The sequence below is a fragment of the Pleurodeles waltl genome, chromosome 6 (assembly GCF_031143425.1).
Source record: "Pleurodeles waltl isolate 20211129_DDA chromosome 6, aPleWal1.hap1.20221129, whole genome shotgun sequence".
In the NCBI taxonomy this organism is placed as follows: domain Eukaryota; kingdom Metazoa; phylum Chordata; class Amphibia; order Caudata; family Salamandridae; genus Pleurodeles; species Pleurodeles waltl.
Window position 1 is genome coordinate 953,083,720 of NC_090445.1, and position 24,244 is coordinate 953,107,963.

The following is a 24,244-nucleotide window of genomic DNA, read 5'->3' on the forward strand; positions in this document are numbered from 1 at the left end:
CACGTTCTTGCATTTAATACATACTCAATATTTAAATTGGAAAACTTTATCTAACCATACTTACTTCACTTTTGAACTTTCTCTTCTTCTAGATATCAATTCAGAATCATGCATTCAAGTATTAAAGCCCTTTTCCAAAACTATACCCTAGTATTTTCAGTGAAAGGCATCAATGTACTGATGCATCTTACTACTATAATGATTTCCATATTCAAACATTTCATGCCTTCAAAACGAACATCATTCTCAGAAGCTATATTCAGAAGCACAACAGGAACCTAGCCAATCTAAAAATCTCAGTTATGAAACACCTTCTTTTAATTGTCTGCTCCAAAATTGCAGGTTAGCCTTGAAAGTTTGGACTTAATAAATAATGGCAAAATAGACTAATGTTCTGAAAATAAACTTCTCTTATTGACAATTCCTAGTCACCTTTTGACTTCCTTCTACCTCCTGAATACTCGGTCTTCCAACTAGGATGGTAAGAGAAATTAGAGTGTTGTGTTTCTGTAATCTAGAAATTCTCCATCTAGTGTAAAAGTCTGAAAGAGAAACAACAAAGAAAGGAAAGCTACGATCTTCAATGTCATTTACGATCCTCTGGGCCATAACCTCTTGTTCATGGAACAACTGATACATCTCATTGTAAAAAGATCAAGTTCCAGGGAAAACAAAATCTTCTTAGTGGCTTTAGGGGGTATAACAAGTTTTTCTCTTTCTAAACCAGAGATCTCTAACCTGTTTTGTAATATGACCTATGTGTCTGCCATAAAATTCATCCTGTGCTACTAATATTATAAATGTTGTAATTGTGGTTAAAACAGACAAAACTACATTTTTGCCCACCATATGCAACATTAATAGCAGTGATTACTTCAGCCCGCCTGGCACAGCTGCTGGCAATAATGTAAACTAAGCTTGGTCAGTGTGGAACACCTCTATGTGGGTAATGCAAAACAGCGATAGCTGTGATACCCCTGGCACCAAGTTAATAATATTAATCATAAGACTTCCCAGTGCTGCATAATTTATCACGCAAACATCAGCTTTGAATATCTATAAATATAGATATTTTTTTTTAATAGTTTTTCTTGAATACACTTCTTCACTTTCGACATACATATCTTAATTTAGCCAAGCAAAAGCTTCTAATTTACTAGGCTAGGTCACACAAGGGAGCTACTTGAGGTTAGCTGGGGAGCTATCAGTAACTCATTATATATTCTTTGGAGAGCCTATTCTAATCAAGGATGGCAATGATGAATATGGCTTACACACTCTTGCATTAAAATAATTTCTAGATTTTCTGATGTCCAAAAAATCACAGTTGAGAGTCAAACCCCGGCTCTACTTGACTGGTCTAATCATTCCCCTTTTCCTTTTTGCCTCATTTGCTCCAAAACATGCCCTTGAGGCCAAATGAAAAAAGAGATCTGAGTCATAAATGTTAATGACAATGGCAAGCATGTTTGGATTACATGATGTCTAATCTGATGAATGTAGTTGATCATCAAATATACTTGGTTATAGATAATGATAGCCAAGACATGGAGGTAGCAAACAAATGTGAACCACTAACACTAAAAATTCAGAACAATAACATACCATCTCTGGGGTTTACCAAAGATCTAAGAGAAGATAAAAAATCTTGCTGAGCTGCAGAAGGCATGTGGCATAAAAAGCACTTAAAGCTGAATTTAGATGACTTTTCTAGTTATTGCAAACTTAGAAAGCACACCTTTGCAGCATTCTTCTGAATGTACATTTAACCCAGCAGCAATCATCTGTAGATTGTCTTTGATATTGTGGAAAGTCCACTAATTCCTATTTAGCTCTAGATATTTTGAACTCCACAGAGAACTATGAAATGTTCCCTCATTTCTCGACTAACAAGTAAAAATCATAGAGCTCTTTACTGAAAGCATGAAAACAATCCACGACTAAAGACTCCTTCCCACAAACCCAAATGTAATGTTTTGAAATTAATATCACAAAGCAAAAGAATTTGTTTGAGACTCTTGTGAGATCATTCTCCTACTTCATAGGTCGAACTGTGAAAAGATTGTAAGAGGCTCACCCCCTACTTAGCCCACGTCATCAATACCTCAAATAGCAGGAGTAGGTTCTGATTCCTCCAAACTGGACCAGTCACTTCTCAACTCAAGAAACCAGATGTAAAATATGCACCATAAAACAGTTAAACAAGTTAATCAAAGAAAACATCTTACTAGATGAGTTCTACTTGGGGTGTGAGCTTGCTTCCAGAGCAGGGGCAATAGGCCTTGGGTGTGGGATGTGTTGCCTCTCCCTTGACAGAATAGCCAGTGGGCTGGGCCCACGAATGTAATTATCTTCATATGGTCTGCCCTGTCACAGGCAGCTGTAACTAACACCTGGGCCTGCCCCTTCCTTTTGTACCTCAGTCAGGCAGGTGCAAATTCAGGTGAGAACTGCTTTAGAGTGACAATAATTTCAATGGCCACACCTGGGGGTGGGCACAGGATATCTGCACAAGGAAAGAAAGGTTCTGCCCATGGTGTTAGGTAGAGAAGGGCAATGGGGGATTGTTTTCAGTAGAACACACAGGAAATGCTACAAACGTGAGGAGGGTTACCGCTGGGAACTTTTTCCCCATTGGTTAGGAAGTGATAAATATGGCATCCCCAGTACCCTCCTCAAATCACTTTCTGGACTTGTGGAAGAACACTTATTGGACCTATAGAAGAACAGAAGAGGACTGAACCTGCTGTCTGTGAGCTGAGAAGAGCCTAGAAGAATGGACCTGCTCTCAAACACAGAAGTGGACAGAAGGGCTGTAAAGCTGACCTGTTCAAGCTGCAGGGACACAACAAGCTGCAAGAGGCCTTTCCTGCAACTGCCCAGCTCCAACTGGACCTGCCCTTGACCATACTGCTGATCTCTGCTGAATTGACTTGTGACTCCTTACTGCTGTTGAAAAGGTCATGCATCCTTGCCTGATGTCAAGGTGTAACTTGTCCTGAAACCTGGGACATACAAACATTCTGGCTTCAAAGGCCTCCGGAGGACCAGGATCAACATACTTAGCTGATCTGAAGAAGGTGCATTGCCACTGGGCCAAAGGTTCAGGTTTCTTCCACTCAGAGATTTTCTACAGCAGAAAATCTATTTCAGCAGGACCTTGAAGAAACAATATATAAACACATGGAGCTCTCTTCGGCTTTGGTCTGCATACTTGCCTCGTTGGAAGAATCTGAGCTCCATAAAAGTGACAAACTCCTAAGGTAGAAATGTCCATCAGGCGAAGGTGACAAAGGTATCAAGCCGTCAAGGCACCTTGTTTGGGGCCTAAATTCTAATTTCTCCCACTCGGAGCTTTGCTGCCAAAAGTCAAATGCTTCACCAAGTCCTCGCCCAGTAGCTGCCTGATGATATGAAGCCCTGTTTGGCCCCAGCCAGCTTCCTAGCCCCACTGAGAAATTTGTACTTTAATTTCAGACACTAAAGGTCTGATTTAGATCTCGGCAGATAGAATATTCCGTCACAAATGTGATGAATATCCTGTACACCGTGTTACGATCACCATAGGATATAATGGAATCGTAATATTGCGGAAGGGATACCCATTACATTTGTGAGAGAGTATTCCCATCCTCCAAGATCTAAATCAGGCCCTAAGTACAAAGGTAAAACTTCTGGCTGGGTCAAGCCTGGTTTCTCCATCCGACCCTTGCTCAATCATGGTCGGCCATAAGTTGGAGATAGGTACCAGTCAAGCAGAACCAGATGACAGCGATTGACGCTTATCAGTTATAAGACCTGGCCTCCTTGGCATAGTCTTCCCTGTCTTTTTGCCTCTCCGTCTTATGTTTTGACTGTGTGCTGGACTTTGTTTTTTCTGGTTTTTGGTACTCTGGGCACTTTATCACTGTTGACCAGTGGTAAATTGCAAGTGATCTCTGTGTAAACTGTATGTGCAATTGGCTTTTTCATGATTGGCATAGTTAATGTACTAGTAAGACTCTAGTAAAGTCCACTATAGGTGCCAAGGGCCTGTAACTCAAATGCTACTAGTGGGTCTGCAGCACTGATTGTGCCACCCACATGAGTAGCCCTGTACATATGGCTCAGACCTGCCATTACATTGTCTGTGTGTGCAGTTTTAAACGCCAATTCGACCTGGCAAATGTACCCACTTTCCAGGCTGAAACGTATCCTTTTTTTGACATTTAAGGCATCCCTAAGGTAGGCCCTAGGTAGCTCCATAGGCAGGGTGCTTTGTGTGTTAAAAGTGGGACATGTACTGATCTGTTTTACATGTCCTAACAGTGAAATACTGCCAAATTTGTTTTTCACTGTTACAAGGCCTATTTCTCTCATAGGTTAACAAGGGGACTGCCTTTTAATATATTTTAAGTGGAGTTTCCCATTGGGATCAGCTAGAGATATGGAGTTTGGGGTTTCTTTAGAAAGTGGGTATTTTCTTGCTTAACCATTCTGTGCGTCTGCCTGCTTGTGGAATCCATGTCTTTGCCAGATTGGCAGTTGGGCTTATTGTGAATTCCCTCTAGACAGTAACATAAAAGGACCTGGGGTGTATAGCCTGCATATCCTGATGAGTCTCCAGGGCTACAGTGGTGAGAAAGGAGCTGACACTTACACCTGAAAGAACTGTGCCTGTCCTCACACAATGCAGTCTCCGACCCCCGTAGTGTGTGTCTGGGTCCAGGCCTGGGCAAGGCAGGATCTTGTGAACAACAGAGGTTCCTTTGAAGTTTGCCTACTTCAAAGGTAGAAAAGACGTAGGAAAACCAAAAACCCAGACTTTTAGATTACTTCTAAATCAAGAGCTAGAGAACTGCCCCTTTGCCGGTGAGTGTTCTTTGCTGGGTTGGTCTGCAGTTGTTGCTTTTGCCTTTGAGAGGACATAGACTGGACGTTGCTGTGTTTTCCTGCTTGTGAAGTGTTTTCAAGGGCTTAGACTGAGCTTGCCCCTTGTTCTGAAGTCTCTGCCCATCAAAGACTTCATCTGCCAGCACCTGGACTCTCTTGCTGGGACTTCTAGCCTGCCAGGTGGTGCCTAATCCAGTCCCTGGGACCTTGAAAGGAGAAGCTGGTGGAACCAAGATTGAAATCCAATAACAGGAGCCACCCGGGAGCAAAAATGACAGCATCTGCTCTGCGGCTAAAATATAGACGCACCACCTGCATCGCGGCTGGGAAATCAACAGAACACTCATGTGTGGCTGCCAAAATCAATGCATCACCCATGCAGAGTGGCTCTTCACCACTGTGCACCAGAATGTTGCACTCATTGCCTCTGGACATCGAAACCACAGTAAACCTGCGCAAACCTGAATTTGCCTGTCCAGAAATGAATGCCTCGCTCTTCTGTGGGAGAGAAACCAACACCTCGCCTACCTGACTAGAGAGAAATGACTTGCAAGTAAGGAATTGACGCATCGCTGACTTTTCCGATGCACGGTCGCCTGTGTGGCTTTATTTTTGATGCAAACTAGATACTTTGTGTGAAAACAATGCATCCATTGATTTCTATGTAGTAAGACTCTTTTTACTTTAAAAATGTATAACTTTGCTTGAGTATGTTGGATTTTTGTCATTTTGGTCTTGTTTGATTTAGATAAATATTGGTTATTTTTAGGTCGAGCGTTAGCATTCGGCCTGCTGTATACTAAAGTATACAATAGAGTGAGTTCCAGCGTTCTGATTCGTTAGTTGCAGTTTCTTTCAAAAATCCTTGCTTGCTAGTGGTCAGTTTGCCTCTTTGTCCTGCCTTTTTTCACTTTGGGAGCAGCACAAAGTACTGTGTAATTACACTATGTCCTGTTTATCTCTTCTGTAAGGGGCTTTTTTTTGGCATTTGCCTGTTTCACTTCAGCAGTGTGGGTGCTTGCTCAGCCCCCTCCTCCCCACCAGCTCCCTCTGTAAACATAAACCAACAGCAGAGGGGGGCTTTTCCAGGGCCAGCTCACCCTCGCTCTCTTCCTTTTGTTGTTTTCAGTCTGTGTGGCAATAAAAGTCGAGTCAGTAATTTACAACGCTATGAGCAAACAGAGACTATTGCATTCCAAATACTTGTTTATATATACCGTGAACTCCACTAGAAGGAATCGAACTGCTGTGCTTGAGCACTAGTTACATTACACAAGAACACCTTATTCTTTTTTTTTTGTACTTTTACGCCAAGACTCGAACCTGGTTCCCCGGTCTCAAAGTCAGCAGCGCTGGCCGTAGGCACATACCCTCGCCCCGGCTGGTGGAGTTCATTCACCTCTTCTAGTGACCACGAGCCCGAGCGTCTTGGGTCTGCTCTCTCATCTATTGCACCCCAGTTCTCCAAAGTCTGGGACAGGCGCAGCCCCGGACCTCGCACACCCCCTGCCTCCCAGCAGGAGCCTCGTACAGGTCGCTCCTGGCTCCGAGCTCAGGTTTCAGATTTCTGACACACCTTGCCGGAGGAATGCTTCTCTTTGTTTACACTTTTGAACCTGACGTCTCTGCCCCACTATTGAGCAAGAGCGGCTGCGAGGGGAGGTTTCTGTGCTAGTATTCATCCCCGACACCCAAGAAGTTAATTATTAATCTGCAGCGAATAGGAGAGAGCAACTGGATACAGTAACAGTGAAAGGCTTGTTCAAATCTGGTATTACACGGGAAGTGGGTTTCGGTTACGAAACGCTGCTCCATAAAGGGCCCCTGTCTGCCGAGCTGTCATTCTGGGATCCGCACAATGCCCTGAGAGGGCTGCGGGGGACCGGGGTCGCGAACCCTCGTGCACCAGGCACTCCCATGACGTGCACAACTTGTTTCAGGGAACAGTGCGAGGGCGGCCAGCGCGTGCCACCCCGTCCATTCCAAGCTGCGCTGTCTGTGCCCTTATGCTACTAATTTGATTTTATATAGCGCTTACCACAACATGTGCCGTTTGCAAACTGTACAAATAACACACATGTCACTATTCCCCAACTTACTGCGCTAGACAGGCTCACCTCGGAAGGTTCCAAGGTTGAATCTGCCTTGGTGGGGTTTAAACTCACGACATAAGAGAGAACATTTGCCATCTGCTCAAGGAGTCATCTTCCTGGCACACCAGATCCCAGTGCCATTCATCTCATTATGTTATTATATGTTTTTGAACAGTGGTTGCTGCAGTAGGCTAATTAACATTTTCGAATAGTTCTGTTCTGTTTCAGACAGAGCTTGGTAACAGGAGTGTCACAAGTATGTAGTAGTGATTGTAAATTATGTTATTACATTCGAGTACTTTTTTGTGGTGCAAGCAAACACTCGGTGCTATTACTGCTCTTTCACTCGGCTCTCCTTCTTGCATGACGCTTCTGTGTTGAAAGGGTAGGCTCTTGCCGCAGAAGTCTGGCATATGGTGGTCACCATTCTAATGCAGTAGCCTAGGATTATTCGCATCATTTTGAATGACTCCTTACTGGGGTGAACCTTGCATAGAATTTAATGCTGAAATGGGGGCATGGCACAGTCCGCCAGGATACTGGACCGGAGTAAGCTTAACATTGGATTTGAATTTCACACAGCTTGTAACTGTGACACCGGAAACACACCTAAATGCTGTCTCCATATTTAGATACAAACCAGCTGTATTTGTAGCAAGCTGCTGAGCTACGTTTGATGAATACATTGCTCAGTGTTAAACATAGTAGGGGTAGTCTGGGTTAAAAACACTACTATTTATTTCTTGTGGAAAAAGGTCTGTATTGACTTTACTAACACGGCAGAGGTCAACTGTTTTTAAATGAACACCGATGCATTAAAAGTGAATAGCTGCTCCAAATGTAAGAAGACAAACATTTTGAAATCATAAATCCAAACGGCATGCATTGGGCATATCAAATCTTGATGGATTTTCTGTCAGGAAGGCCTATCTGACACAGTGGCATTTCCCTAGTAGGCTGCCCTCAGAGAGGATTGGGTTAGACTTAGCCGAGCTCTGTCTCATTTCAAGTCGTGGACTCATGCGCTCTGCGGCTGTTTTGAAAACCATTTCCAGAACTGATTTTGGTTTCCAATCTGGGCCTATTTGTAGTTGTTATAAATAACTAAATCTGTTGTCAAAAGATGACAATTAACTTGTTCGAAATATGCGCGACCTATTGCATTGCAAATGCTTGTTTATACTGGTATTGTGTCCCTTTTGTCGTTTTTTTACTGTATAACTGTATGTGTTGATACAAATACTTTACACATTTCCTTTGAGATAAGCTTGACTGCTTGTGCCAAGCTATCAAGGAGGTGAGCAGGGGTTGTCTTAGTAGTGTAACTCCCTTACCCTGACTAGAGTGAGGGTCTCTTCTTGGACAGAGTGCAAACTGACTGCCAACCAGAGATCCCATTTCTAACACTGGTTTATGGTACTATTTTCATGTGTTACCTTTAACAATTCATAGATCATGTTTCCCTCACTGGAGTTCTGTATTTTGGTGCCATTTTATTTATTAAAATATTCTCTATGTTTCTCAATTGGTTTGGGGTTTATCTTGTATTGTGTCTTAACTTTATTATTGTTTTGTACTGCATAAATACTTTACACATTGCCACTTAGTTAGGCCAGTCTGCTCTGCGCCATATTTACCAGATGTTGAGCTCAGATTTACTTAGTACTTAGTAGCTTTAGTGGATCACAATGGCAAGGGCTGTAGTTAGTGCTTGAGGAAGGTATGCACCCCTCACCCAACTAATACTGCGATTTCTTACAGTGTTGTACTGTATCCTAGTTCAACTTCACACCTCCTTTTTTGACCTAAACATTGATTGGCCAACCACAGCTTCCAAGAAAATAAACATGCCTGAGCAAGGCAACTTTCAAAGGAAGACCAATTACCTAGTGTTCTGGTGCTGGAGGAACACATGAAATTTTAGATTTGAGGTAGCCAAGTTGTCCCTGCAGCTGCAAGATGTGAGGAAATCTATATCAAATAATAATTACATTCTCTTTTAAGGCCCATAGTAGACATCCATCTCCATTCAAAGAGTAGACAAAAAGGGTTGATGGGAAATTGTTACTTTTTAATGCAGAATTACCTAAAAAAAGCACAATTATGCCTGCTTGTGTAATTAAGAGTAATTTCTGGGGAAAGAATCCTACTGTGAGAGCACCTTCCATCCTTGCATCCATTTGGGACACGAGGGTGCATGTTGCACCAAGACACTAGCTCTAAATGCTGGGTGAAAGGTGAGGAGAAATCCCATCTCAAGTGCACATTTAGCGAGTGTGAGTGGCTCACGCTCTCTATTTATATTCTGTTGCATTTAGCTTTATTCTTAGTGCAAAGCGCTTCCTTGCATCCATTTTGGACACAATGGGGAATTTGTGCTCTACGAAAATGTTGCTAAATGCATATTTACTCTTCTTGCACAGTTCTGAATAAACTTGCAAATTTTTGAGGTGATTCCACATGATTACACTACACTGAATTACACGTGTTATGCCCGTACATGTGAATTACACGTGTTAGAAATTATTGAATGGTTGCATCACAATCAATACTGAAATGTTGTATGGTACTGCAGGATTTTATAGAGTCTCCTCCTATGGAAGAGGTCCATTGTGCTTTAAAGTGGCAAAAAAGAAGCTGTCCCATTGTTGTGCAGATGTCTTAGTGTGTGAGTTTATAAAGTGGTCCACATTTGAAGCATAGAAGGAAATTTGTGCGGTTCAAAGTTAATTTCTAGTTGGGAGGCAGCAATGTTGTAACTGCACCCAAGCATAGAGTCAACAGAGAAGTATAAATAAATCTGAGTTTGAGGAAGGTGAGTAGCACACAGTTTTCTACTGCTTGAAGCCATTTGCCTAAACAGTAGGAGTTGACTTCTAAAGCATTTAGGAGCCTTTATGTGTAATGTTGAATGAGTTGATTAGATGCAGTGCTAGAGTGTATGCATTGAAGAAGTGTGGTAAAATGCCACCAACTTGTGGGACACTGGCATGAGACCTGAAAGAGTCCAGTCGAAAAGTTGAAATTAATGCAATGTTAGATATTTCTGAGAGTGAGGAAGATATCTAGTCCAAGACAGTCCCTTGAATACAGAACTTGCTTAGTATGGTGGGTGATGCATCTTATCAAAGGCAGAACAGAGGTCCAGTACCAGCACTGCAGCAACTCCTTTTGTTTGAACATTGATTTTCATGTCAAATCAAATGGAGATCATCCTGGAGTCCATCACTGTACCAGGTTGAAACCGTGTTTAATGATCCAAATGAGTTTTCATTTTTTTAAAGGAAGAAGAGATATAAGAGCAGGGGAATCTTTCAATGCTTTTGCCGAGGAATGTCTGGATAGTTTTAGAGGCATTAATGCTTCTGTCAGATTTAGGCTTTTTTTCTTTATGAAAGGCTTGCCATTTGAAGTCTTGAAATTGATGGAAACTTGCTAGCTGTTAAGGGCTTATTGACAATGACTCTGCCAGAAAGATGCAGAAGTAGTGAGGAGGACGTTCCTAAATACTTGAGGTGGGAATGGTTCTGATGGTTAGTCTCTAGTGCCACTGGCCTCACTGAGGTTATAGAAATTCTTGTCAAAGGGAAGCAGGAAGGAAGATAGATTATTTGGATGTGGTGCAGCTTCTTCAGTGAGAGAACCTGACATAGCAATTCAATTTCAAACTTATTGATGATGGTGTTTTGTAAGATGTTTAAGTACATCATAGAGGGCTTTTTAGTGGGTGACCTTGTTAGAGAAGCGTTCAGTTTTACAATGAGGATTGTGTTGTGAAGATCCTTCAATTGGCTAGCTATTTTGGAGACGGGAGTCTAATGGAGATTTTTGCCTTTCTCATGTCATCTTTCTATATTATTGAGAGTCATTTGTGTTGGACTTTGTTGTTGGGGTTCATTGTTTGCTTTTTTTAATTGTCTTTCAAGGATTTTGTTTTCTATCTTCACAGTTGTTAAGTCTTTGTGGTAGAGCTAGCTGTTCTTTTGCCTGTGTCGCTGTCTATTTTTAAGAAGTCATGAAAGGGATCAAACTGTTGAAGGCTTTAGATGTAGACCTGATGTTCTACCTTTATGGAGCTGACTGGTAATGTATATAAATGTATCTCTATCTTAAGAAAATGAGAAATGAAAGTCCCAGTGATGGAAACTGGAGAGAAAACTAGTCATAAACACTGGGAAAGAACCGACTTATTTGTAATAATTGAAAGAATATTGGTGTTGGTTGGGCAGTACATTAACTAATATTTAGTATAAAAATTCATGGTATCTAAAGAGATTGAATTCCCACTGTGCTCCAACCATACCTTTCAGATCTTCCCTCGGCCTTCCACTCCATCAACCGACATTTAGGTGTATGAACCATGACGGATGATAGCCCTTTCCACTGGGTCGCCCTCTTTGAAGTGTACTCAACCCATCCTTGATGACATTGGGTTAATCATTAGGAAATATCTGAAAACAAGTTTGTAAACTAACATTCAAGAGCTTCCATGTTAATGCTGGCTTGATTCTTGGAGCCACTGCATATGATGAAACATCCCTACTTCCGATAAGGGATCGTGTTAATCATCCCCTCCCCCATGACTACACATTTGAATGCCCCTATTTACGACACATTCCTCCCTAAGTGATATCCATTTACTATTTTGCCATTGCATTACCTACCTCACACTTTGAATTTGTAAAACCTTTTTTATTTATGAAACCAAGTCCCCTGGAGCAGTCACAAGGGGACATGCTTAATGCTTTAGCAGCACAGACTATTTTCCTTTACAAGTGTTGTATATCTCTCTGTACTTGTCCTTGGAAGTCATTCACCAAAATACCAGAGATGATAGAAGTGTCATTATGAATCCTTTCAATCCCTGTTTACCTGTCAGTGTTGAACCTTTGTCCCACTTAATTCCTCTTAATAGCTTATTATTTGCTGCAAAGGTGCTAGTGGGAAGTAAATTGAAACTACAGATAATTATTCCTTTCCTTTAGCTGCCTTTATGACCCGGGGCAGTAAGATGGTTAACGAGGACTTGGCCAGGCAAAGTGGCATACTTATTTAGAACTGTTGGATCTGCTTCTCTTCACAGAAAGCCTTTACATTAATCAATACATGAAATATAGCTTATTGAAACGGGTTTACATGCAAAAAGTGTAACACTGTGTGCATTAAATCTTTCGGAAGTAAAATATCAGGAATCATGCATGTGTGAATATGCAGCATACATTTTTTTCTCCCTCTGTCGATTATCAATCACAACCACTCCTGGGATCATCATAGAAAGAGATATATTTGCATTTAACCCTCAAAAATAGTACATGGCTACATTTTAGAAAAGATAAGGTCAAAAATATTTCTAATTTGTTTAAACATAGAGACACAGCCAGAAAGGCACTACTCCTGTAGTAGTACTTGAATTACTACTGCAGGATGACTACTTCACATTTTCGTAAATATTTGTGAATCAAAATATGCAAATAATCTCAGTTTACAATGATAGTGTGTAGATGCGTATGGATACCGTGAACATGAGGCATCAAATTGTCCTCTTCGACGTATATTGGATACCATTGATTTAAACGGTCAAATCTGCATCACAGCTTTAATGTTTTTTCTTCTGCCGTGAAACGCCGAAAAAATGTAATTTCAGAAAAGTTACTCTGACTGTGATCCAGTGTGTGCGTCACGACCTCAGCTGGTGTCCGTAGACGCGGATACTGCCTGCACACAAGGCTTTTGTTAGAATCTTTCATAAGCAGACTTTGTAACCCTGCCCCTCCCCTTTGTTCACTACCCATCTGGCGCGCCTCACGAGATGTCCTCTGATATGCTCTGAAAGATCAGAAGCTGAAGGCCAATAATGCGCTGCTTGAGCAAAGGCAGTTTTAGTGATACGACCTACTTTTGCATTTAAAGTCATTTGCAATTTATCATTTTTCACTTCAGGCATCCGCACACGTGATGTTTGAAGTTGACAAAAATGTAAATTCTTGTGTCTTGATATAGTGAAAGCGTGTAGATTTAAAGATCAGATTAAGGCGATGCAATTAATTCCAGTCTTAATCTTCAATTAATGCTCTCCATTTGTAAAGCTTAGAGGACTCGTGAAGAGGCGAGTATAATGTTTTGTTGTGTAATACAACCGGGAAGCGAAAAAGGGCGAGGAGGGTGAAGTTAAGTTTCCTTCTGAGATTTGGCATATTTCTTTTGGCGGTTCAGATGAGAACCTTGACGCACATAAATATTTTTATTTTTTACAGCACAATTCGGATCAGTAGAAAAGGATGGCATATGCTGCTCAACTTCTCATTCCATACTGCGCTGTGTTTTGCGGTGTTTGCTGGCGGGATCAATCGAATACGGTATCCAGTTGTGTGTCAAAGTGTAAGTCCGGCATCATTGCTTTTGCATTTTTTTGTAGCACGTTAATTCTTGTTTTTTTGTGGGGGCATCGAAGATGAGCACGCATTCCTTGGGCTTCAGCTAGCGCTTTGATACAATGAGCGAATTTTAAATTTAGCCAAATTGCTGCTCGTTTTCTATCGGATAAATGTTCCCTTCAAAAAGCTAGTTAAAGATAATGTATCTGTATTGAAGTTTTGAATACACGTGCAAAATACTATTGTGCAATTGTGATTACAACATAGTATGCATACCATTTAGCAGTCATTGGTAAGGTAAGTGCCTTTCAGCCTTAATTATAACAGTGTTTTCAATGGCACTGTATTTGTGTGCCAATGCTTTCAGTTGCCTTTATTAAAGCACATGCCCCATGCTTTGTGCTGTGATAGGAAGAAGCAAAATGACATGTTAGTTGACCAAAGTAATACATAAATAAACTTGATGAAGGGTAAATTTACATATATTCGTATTTTACTAGGGACCTTTCTTCAGGCTGGCAATACACTCATACACCCGCAGTAGCTCAAGTTGTTATTAAAAATTCCCTTCAAGCCAGATGCAAAATCCTCAAAATGCTTCCACAAAGTTGCACTACTTTAAATAGTTACTATGTTTCCTTCTCGAGTCAGATCCAACTGAAGTCTCCACAAACCTGCATTACCTCAAGTTGGTACTAGAGGTTTCCATGAGATCAGATGGCAAAACCTTAAAGACTTTCATGAAGGTGCAGTACCTCAAGTAATTACAAGGTGTTCCTTTCGAGTCAGGTACAGGTGCTTGAAATGCCCATCACAAAGCTGGGAGGTGTGGCCTTAACATTTAAAGTTGGGTACACTTTTTTGCTATTTCAATAAATGTGCTTGTTTTTCATCAGATAAATAAGTATGGCAACTTAGTTTATGGCAATGAGTCAATATTGCAAGTTTCAATACAGTTCTTGATTTTTATTGAAGTAAATGAAGACATCCTATTGTACATAGATACTATCAGTTACTGGTAAATACAAGTGCTTACAATGGCTATTTCTCTGGGAACTATTTTTTAGGTCAATGCATACATATACACAAGAAAAATGTAGACACAAAGTTAAGTTATTCAGTGGGTGAAGTGAGCAGATGCAGTGTCCTATACTGCGTGCTGGGTCTACAGGGAGCATAATCTGAGTGACTTGTGCAGCTCAATTCATAAACAGGGCTGACCCCTATATGCATGGATTGTCTATGATTTGTCTGTGTGAATTTAAAGAGCTGAAAAATGTGTGTGCTGTGAAAAATATTGATCATTTACATAACCATCTTTCCTGCTGCTGAATATTCCAGAAGCATGTTTCAATGCAGATATTTGGATCTTATGTGCAGAACTGTGTACGATTAGATACGCCACATGGTTCCATAGTCCACCCTGACACACTGCTGCAGAATGGACACTCAATGCTCTCTTTCAGAAGGAGGTCACAGTGCTGTTTGCACAGTGAAAGGCAGAATAATGGCTTCAAACAGCCATTCTCCTTTACAGTAAGGTGATGCTCCCAGGTCAGGCGTGAGTTCACAGCTGTTCTTAGCGCAGCACATTAATTGTAACAGGGCACAATTTTCCAGTCTGGTTCATGTATTTAAAGGTGTGTCATGGTTGGAATATGAATAATACACTCAGCATGCAATGGGGGCCCAAGGACTTCTTTATTGGTGTTGATTTGCCACGGAATTACATGACAACAATGATGCGCTGAAAGAATTTTACTTTGGTAGAAACTAATTCACATAAACACTCTCTTACTTCAAATGTACTTAGGTAGCCATGGTCTTTGAATATTTAAGAAGATAAACTATGTTTTGCCAAGAGCTTGGTCGGGCGCTTTTTTGTGATATGTGGAAGTGAATGCCAAGGCAAAAAATAACTTATTTAGTGGATGAGATTTGATCCACCGAGGACTGAAACTTGAACATTTGCATGATGACAAAATAAGCACCAGCTGACAAAAGGTGGTTGAGGGAATTTGGCTGAAAGAATTTGAATGCAGTAAAGACAGCGCAGTAATAGGACCATTTTAGAAATACCTACATGTCCACTAATAGATAGCAGGAGAGTGTTCCAAACATGAATGGAGGACTAAAGGCCAACAAGAACTCTGGAGATGTTATATTGCAACCTTTTCCAAGTGGTATGCGCAACCATCGTGCCCAAATACCGGAAAGTGTTGGTTTCCCAATGCAAGGGTAAAACCGGTAAAGCTGTAGGTTCCACGTACTGCAGCACTCCCTGTGAGAAGATCAATGACTTTTAATGATTAATGTGAAGACCCAGCACCTCCCCAAACCTGTCAAGAAGGTCCAACAAGGGGGGAAGTGAATTTTCTGGTATGGATAGAAGTGTGTGTTGTCCACGCATAAAGGAGGAGAAAAAGTGTGGTAAATGTGCAAAGTGAAGTCAAGTGTGAATCTCGAAGCCACCCGTACATCAATAGCATAAACCAACAAAGCAACTCACAGAAACATTTCTGACCCTCTCCACCCCACCCTGGAAAGATATAACAAAACTGCACATGCATACTAGTCCAATCAAATCAAAGTGTCAAGACGTACACTACTATACCCCAAGTCCCCCAGTTGACACCAACTAGCATCACTCCTACAAAAAAAAGAAAACAAAGGAGAATACAAGAAGAACAAAGAAGAAAAAATACAGGGTACAGGAATGGATAGAGGCCCTCCCTCCAAAGAACTCCAACACTGATGCCAAACAGGCAATATTACAAGTACACAAGCCTGTCCAGCCTGCCCAACTCCAGTGGGCCATTCCGCTCCCAGGAAAACCCAGGAGGCTGATATAGAAAAAGCTTCACACGTCAAGTGGACCTCTCCCCAGGCAAATGCAACCACAAGGTTTCTCCAAAATCAAGATGTATCAGCCTCAGGTGCAATGTCGTAGGTCTGTGGGGCAGAGATAGAGGTACCCCCTCCATAGGAGTCACTCCAGGCAAGGTCTCTGTTACCAGTGGTGGATATTTTGTGGCAGAGTCTATGGTGCCATCCTCATGGACCAATGCTCAAAATACATTGAGAAAGTTGCATTACTTTAAGAAATTACTAGGTTTCCCTCTTGAGTTAGATCCAACTTACGTCTCCAAAAAACGGTATTAACTCAACTTGTTAGTAAAAGTCTCTTTCAGGTCAGAAAGCAAAGTCTTGAAATACTTCCATGAAGGTAAGGGTCCCTCAAGGAGTTACTAGGTGTTCCTTTTGCGTCAGATGCAAGTGCTTGAAATGACCATCAAAAGCTGAGGGGGTGTGGCTTCATCATATAGATTGCATACACTATTTTGCTATTTTAATGAATTGTGCTTCTTCCATCAGATAATTATTATGCTAATGTAGTTTACGATAATGAGTCAATATTGCATATTTCAATACAATTCTTGATTTTTACTGAAGTAAGTGAGGACACCCTACTGTACATAGGTACTAGCAGTCACTATTAAATGCAAATTGCATGCAATGGCTAACACTGGATAACCACTTTTTAGGTGGAGATATACATATCCACAAGAAAAATGCAGTCACTCAAAGTCAAGGTATCCAATGACTGAAGTGAGAAGATGCAGTCTCCTATACTGTGCATTGGATTTGGAGAGAGCATAATTTGCACCTCAGTGAATAAAGAGGACTGACCCCTATATGCATGTATTTTCTATGATTTTTGTGTGTAAATTTAAAGAGCTGAAGAAAATGTGTTCACTGGCGCGACAGCTCTTGCTGCATTTAGGCAAGACCTAAACTCTCATGAAGAGCTTTAAATGTTTTGAGTGATAGAATGTATTTTGTTTGAATGAGGCTCCCATCACTACTGTTCAATGTGAAGGTATTTTTCTGCAAAAGGGGAGAATATACATATTGTTCATTTCCTCTGACCTTTTTGATAATATTGAAGATTTTTAAAAGGTTTGTCGATAGGCCTTCCAACAGTTTGTATATATTAGGGATAAAATATAGGAACGTTAAAGCCACATCATTCACTAAAATGTTTAGCAAAGCTGTACAGATGATCAGGAAGCCTTTCACGGCTATTAGATTTCACTGAGAACATAGTTAATTATGTCTTACAGATTGTACTGAAGAAATCAGATATAGCACCTTCTACAATGGCGCAGTAATTGCTTTTTGAGAGATTGTATGACGTCAGTACGCTAGCAGGCGAAGCTCAAGAGGTCTAATCACTGTCGCCTAAACCATGATATGCAATTAGAAATTCTCTCTGCTTTCTCATTGGAAGATAGTACCGGGCAGATAGACGAGAAGACCGATAAAAGGCGCTTGTGGAAAAATGTTTTTACCCAGTAAATTGTTCTTTAAAGCAAAATCACAATTCGTAATCTCTGTGATGAACCCTGTTTAGAACGAGGTCGGTTGACAAAGTTTCTTTTGGCATCACCCCGGACGCTGTGACTATTGACGTACTTTGAAGATTTGCGCCTATGTTTATTATATCAACGTTTCTCCTAATATTTACAGGTCTTTTCTAGGAAGAGTATTAATAGCGATAGTAGACATTTGTGTTTGTAGTGGTAATCATGCTTTGTGTGTGTTTTAGACTCTTATCGAATTTTAAAGGTATTTTGGAACACCATGGGTACAGTAACAGGGGAATTCATTTTCGGTCTCCTGCAAGGTCAGGCCATCCTCGCCAAATAATTCATTTACAGATACAGATACCGTCTAACACGGGATCCTATATATGGATGCCATATTGGGTACAAGGTTGAAATATATAGTAGGGTGACGTTGCAATTCATTTACTAATACACATAAAATTGCACGTTTTTGCAGTTTCCATATTGTTAATGGATGCATTGCACTTTCTGTATATTTTGCACATCATGTTTCAAACTTGCTCTTCTGTTCATGAGATGGTAATGCATTGTTGGAGGGTGGGTCATTAGCTGTGTGACCTGCACAAGTAATCGGTCCACACTAAACCACCACTGGGATCAAAACACCCCATTGTAGTGTGTGACTCTCATAGGGTGGCGTTGCAGAGCAGTCCAAGGCTTACTCAGCAGAGGTGGTGTGGGCTAGTAATCACCATTCACAAGCACACAAGAATAACTCAATAAATGATTGCCCAGTCTATGCTTTGTTTGATGAAGTAAAAGCACATTTATTACACACACACTAATCAATACTATGCAACAAGTTACAAATATACACAAGGTGATGGAGTTACTTTTGAATGACATTGCGTAATCATTCTTATTTTTTCCCAAAGAGAGATATAAACCAAACGCAAAACATTCATTTGTATTTCCATGCATTCTTTCACTGCAACATGGAGTGAGAGCACCTAATACTGGCAATAAAGTACATCTACTTTGATCACTAGTGGCTGTCAGTCTCATTCCTCAAGTAAGCATTAACAAGAAACATGTATAGGCATGTTGGAATGATTTGTGCTGTTACGATTACTCTCAGCATGGTCACACATTCCAACCACACCCCTAAAAGGTGTGGGCAAAGGTTCATCATATTCAACATTGAAGCATTCAACATAACAATTATGCACAGTTGACACAGTGCCTAAAGGACACCACTTGGCTGTTAAACATTTGTGTAATACCATCTATCACCCCTAGAGGGTGCCTTTTTATATCACCCTACACGTCATATCATTGGCCACAAAGCTACAGCCATACATGTGTAATCACATTCAGCACAACATGATGCACTTTAACCATAGTCCCTAAGGGACCCCGTTTCTGTAAAAACACATGTAATTTCAGCTTTTCACCTCTAGTGAATGTTTACCATTGTAATAATCTGTTGCTAACATGATTTAGGCCACAAGGACTGCTGCCATGATCTTCACCCCTAGAGGGTGCAGTTTCACTGCCCTAAAACAAAGGTTTCAACTGGGACAGAGCTTAGAAATGCATTGGAAACCTTGAGGGTGGGGACATTTGATATTTGAGGCTACGGTCCTCCTGCAGCTCCCTCCACATGCGCTGATGATTTTGGTGGTGACCCCGCTCTCCTAGGGGTCACCAATGTGCCAAAATGTTCTCCTCTGGGCCTTTCTAAATTTCTGTCTCGCAAGGCATTATGGACTGGGGAGATGCTTCGCTTTTCATGCAGCAGCTGCGGCCTTGCCAGCGGTTGCCATTCCTTTGGGAGTGTTTTGGTTGGGGTGTCCAGTCCCATCTGGACACTCCACGGCCTTCAATCACATTGGAGAGTGCTCAGGGAGGTCACCGCTGGCTGCTCACACTGGCTCCCCACCTGGCCAGCACCTTCACGTCCTGCAGTGGGAGCTAGCTCTTCATTTGGAGTCAGCCGGCTCCTGTGGGCAAATGCGTGTGGTGTTGCGGCCATCAGGGGCCCCAGGATTGGTTCTGGGGACTTTCTCCTCACCTTTTCAGGGAGTGCAGTGACATCCCCCAGCTTTATTTTACATTGGGGCTCCTGGATGGGGTCTGGGCACCTCTCTTTCTCTTTTCAGGAGGCATGATGGCATCCCCTGACTTTGCTTCACTGCAGGGCCACGGGATGGGGTCCAGGGCCCTTCACATCATCTTTGTGGAGGTGCACTGGTGTCCCAGTCTTTGCTTCAATGCAGGGTCCCAGGATAGGGTCCAGGCCCCTCTCTTCATCTTTGTGAGGGGTGAATGGCATTCATTGACTTTGGTTCTTTGTGGGGCTCCAGGATGGGATTTGGGACCCCTCCCCTAACCTTCGAAGTAGTTCGACAGCACTCCCTCATTACTGCATTTTTCCCGGGTATGCCTGACCGCGCTCCCCGGTTCCACTCTTCTTTGGGGGCAGCCCCCGGGCCTTGACCCACCATGGGGCAACACTGGAATCAGTGGCGGAGCCACACGCGCTTTGTTGCCGGTCCTCTCTGGGAGCCAAAGGTCATGTACCATCCCTCAGGATATCTCAGGCCCACATGGACTAATTTCAATGATCTTTGGCTCATTTTGCACCTAGTGGTGACCCCTAGCCACCTGGAGCATTTTCTCTAGGCCTACTGGCCTAGACGGTTCTCATCTTGGTAGGGAACCAGTCCCACTGTTTCCTCGCGCCAGCCTTTCATTTGGGTGGCTTCCTCTCTTCTGGATAGCGTGCTCTCCTTTCACCAGAGCCCAGTCTTTCCCCCTACTGGTCCTCAGGGGGAGTAAGGGGACCAGCTTATCTATTCCTGGGGTGTGCCCCACTGGGTCTGAGATCATTCAGAGGCAGGGTCCTTGCCTCAGCGGGCAGTCAGGGGGTTCTTCTTTCCAGTTGTCCATGACACCCGTCTTCAGTCCCAGTGTTCTGCAGAGAAGCGCATGCAAGAGAGAGCCCTCCCCTGTGCAAGACCTTTTAACTGGGGGCAGAAGGGTCCAGCACAGCTGTGCCTCTAGCCTATACTGATGTACCACATCATTTTTCCGCCCGACCCAACCTTCCTGCACATTCTTCTAGGATAACTCAAAATGACATTGTCCAGGAGTCAATTGCCACATGTGCTCTGAAAGACTCATCCTCTCCTCCATGACATTCCTGCCAGCGCCTCTCCAGCAATTCCTCCAAGGAGCCCCTCCTTGATGATGGGACAGGGGCAGGTCTGGTTCCTGGCATGGAATGCCGGCTGGTTGATTGATGCAAGGCCCTGCTCCTGCAGCTGGGTATGGCAGTAAGTGGCCATAATCCTGAGTTGAGTCAGAGAAAGATGACATTCCTGGATGACCCAAAATCTCTCCAGATATGCTTTTGTAACCTATTGCATTGTTCTTTTCGTACAGGTTACAGTGTACATGGGTGCAACTCTGGACTCTGTGGACCCCAGGGAACTGGAGTTTTGCCCTAGGCCAGCCTTTTCCATTGCATTACAATTAATGGAGTGTCACTACAATGAAGACACTAAGCACACTGCCTATCCCTCATGTGTGTACACCCATCTCATAAGGCCTATACCAGATCACCACCCACTCTGTATGATCCCTTCTGCGCTAAACTACCAAAGCACAGTTGTTTGGCTGCGCACATCAGGAATCCTCTCCACGCAGCCTGCACATGGGTTCTGTGAGACCTGACAGCCTTAGGGTGGTCACCCCTAACTTTTTGCCTGCCTCCCTCCACTTTTTGGACACTGTTTTTGCTGGCTTTTAGACACTGCGCACTTTATCACTGCTAACCAGTTCTAAAGTGCATATGCTCTCTCCCTTTAAACATGGTAACCTTGGATCATACCTGATTGGACTATTTAATTTACTTATAAGTCCCTATTAATGTGCACTATATGGGCCAGATGTATGAAAAAGTTTTGCACTCGCAAACGGTGTGAATCGGTAAATTCGGCCGTTTGCGAGTGCAAAAACGTGGTCTGCGATGCATGAAAGGCATTCGCAGACCAAAAATAAGAAATCTCAAAATTTGCGTTTTTTTGCGGTGCGACCTGGTATTGCGAGTCACATTTTGCAATTCGGTATTTACAGTAGGAAATTGCGAGGTGCAAAATGCGAATCGCAAAATCCAAATCGCAAATAGATGCATCAAAAAATCGCAATTAGCGATTTTTCGCAGAATGACATTTTGCACATGCAAAATACCACTAAGTGAAAGCAGGTGGTAACCAGGTGCAACCTATATAAAAAGGCCCAGAATGCCTCAGACTCTTTTCCACAATGGCTGCACTCTACGTCATGGCGAGGAGGATGAGGATCTTGGCAGGTTTGAGGAGAGGGAGGAGGAGACAGGAGCGCATTTTCAGAGTGCGCATTACACTGTTTGACCTGACAGAGGAGGAAATATATGAGAGGTATAGGTTGAACTCAGCCATGATACTTGATCTGATAGCTGAGCTACAACCCCTACTGCAGCACAGAACACTAAGGACGCATAGTATCCCCACCCATGTGCAGGTATTATACTCCCTTCACCTACTCGCCTCAGGGAGCTATCAAGTGGTCATAGCAGTGGCTGGGGGGGTGTCACAGAGCACCCTCTCCAGGTTTTTCAATGCATTTATCAACGCCATGCTAAGCAATCTCCAACAGTACATCCGATTCCCCCACACCCCACAGGAAATATAGCAGACAAAAATTTAGTTTTATCAGATAGCACAGTTCCCCCACGTCCTAGGTGCCATAGATGGCACACATGTCGCAATATGTCCACCATCGGTCACAGAGTATGTGTACCGAAACCGTAAACACCAACATTCCATGAATATACAGGTGATATGCAATGCCTCCTATATCATAACTGATCTCATGGCCAGGTACCCTGGGAGCACACATGATTCATATATATTTCGCCACAGCAGCATTCACACAAGACTGCTAGCTGGGAAGTTTGGTGAAGGATATCTACTAGGTAATGTCACTCTGTACACTGGAGCATAGATGACAAACCCATGTCAGAGTTACTCATCACACCTTCTGTCCCTTCCAGGAGACAGTGCCTTCGCAGTTCGCACCTACATGATGACGCCCTACCTCAATCCCACAACACCAGCAGAACGGAGATACAATGCAGCACACAGGGCAACCGGCAACGTGGTGGAGCGCACATTTGGCCTTCTGAAGAGTCGCTTCCGTTGCCTCCACAAGAGTGGAGGGGCACTACAGTACAGTCCAGAAACCACATGTAGAATAGTGGCTACCTGTGCAATCCTGCACAATATAGCTACAACCAGGGGCATACCTATAGAAATCAGTGACACTGAATCAGATGAGGATGACGATCCTTTACCACCTCTACAGCCAGCAGACAGGACCAGTGCAGCAGAGGGAAGGCTAAGGCGTGCTGACATCACACACAACCATTTCAGACGTGAGTATGAATGACAAAACTCCACTGACAACTGTACCTGTACTGATAGAAATTTATTACCTTACGTCAGGTAATGAATGGTGATAAATGAAGTAAACAGGTGATGGCAACAACTAAAATTAACAAAAGAACTGAGTCACGCACTATTACGTCATAGTGGGAACACAAGTGTCAATGCGGCAAGAGTCACTTCCTCCTCCCACGCACACCACTCGGGTGCCCAGTTAACTCACTGCCACCCTGAATGTCACCCTCAGTGGCAGTGCTGCACTTGGCACTGCGCCGTCTGGTGTCTGCTGTAGGTACTGCCACACTACTGAGGCTAGAACTGTCCTCAGTGTCCCCCAAGGCTACCTCACTGGGAGTGGCAGATCTCTGTCCCATTACAAGTTCAATCACATTAGTGATTTGTACAAGGCCCTGGATCACGTCCCTGCTGGTGTGTACAGCCTCCACTTGGGCCGCCACAGCGCGATGGGCGATGAGTGCTGTGGAGTTTGCCATCCTGTTTGAGGACCTGCAGTAGTTTGCAAACATTGTCCCGAAGCGGTGTTTATGTCTGCGTCAGCTCACCCTTTCGTGGCGCAGCTCCTGACAGAGGTCACGCACTGCACTAGTAAGGTCCCTAGTGTCCTCAGAGGCCTGCACCTGTCCCTCACACAGCTGGGTGATGTTGCTGTTCATTGTGTCCAGTTGTCGATGCAGGCCCATCATTTGTCTATTGTGGACTCTCAGGTTTCGGTCCAAACTCAGTATTCTCTTGTTTTGCAGGCGCTGTTGCTGAAACATAGCAGCCTCAAGTCCCCCGAACAAGGATGGACCCTCACCTGCCTCATGCGGTTGCTGCTGGGACACTGTGGCACTCCAACATTGTGCTGCATGACCCCTGTCCTCCGGTATCTGGCTGCGCCTGTGTGGTGCAGACGGTGTGCTTGGCCCCTCCTGCTGCACATCCAAGTCACCACTGAGGTCTGGCAGTGGTAGTGCCCTGGGCCTGCGGCGCACAGTGGAGATGTGGAGGGACCCACTGGTGTTGGTGTCAGAGGGCTGCTGGGTGTCCGTCTCCCCTACACAAGG

General features: G+C 43.1%; 1 protein-coding gene across 2 annotated transcripts in view; it reads left to right on the top strand.

Annotated features, from left to right (window-relative positions):
* ADGRA1 (adhesion G protein-coupled receptor A1) overlaps nucleotides 1–24,244 on the top strand; it is an 869,330-nt gene that overhangs the window by 374,646 nt on the left and 470,440 nt on the right. For both annotated transcript variants that reach the window (XM_069239771.1, XM_069239772.1), the window contains exon 4: nucleotides 13,220–13,343. In XM_069239771.1, coding sequence (XP_069095872.1) covers nucleotides 13,220–13,343 — 124 coding nt within the window. The remainder of the gene's footprint in view (nucleotides 1–13,219; nucleotides 13,344–24,244) is intronic.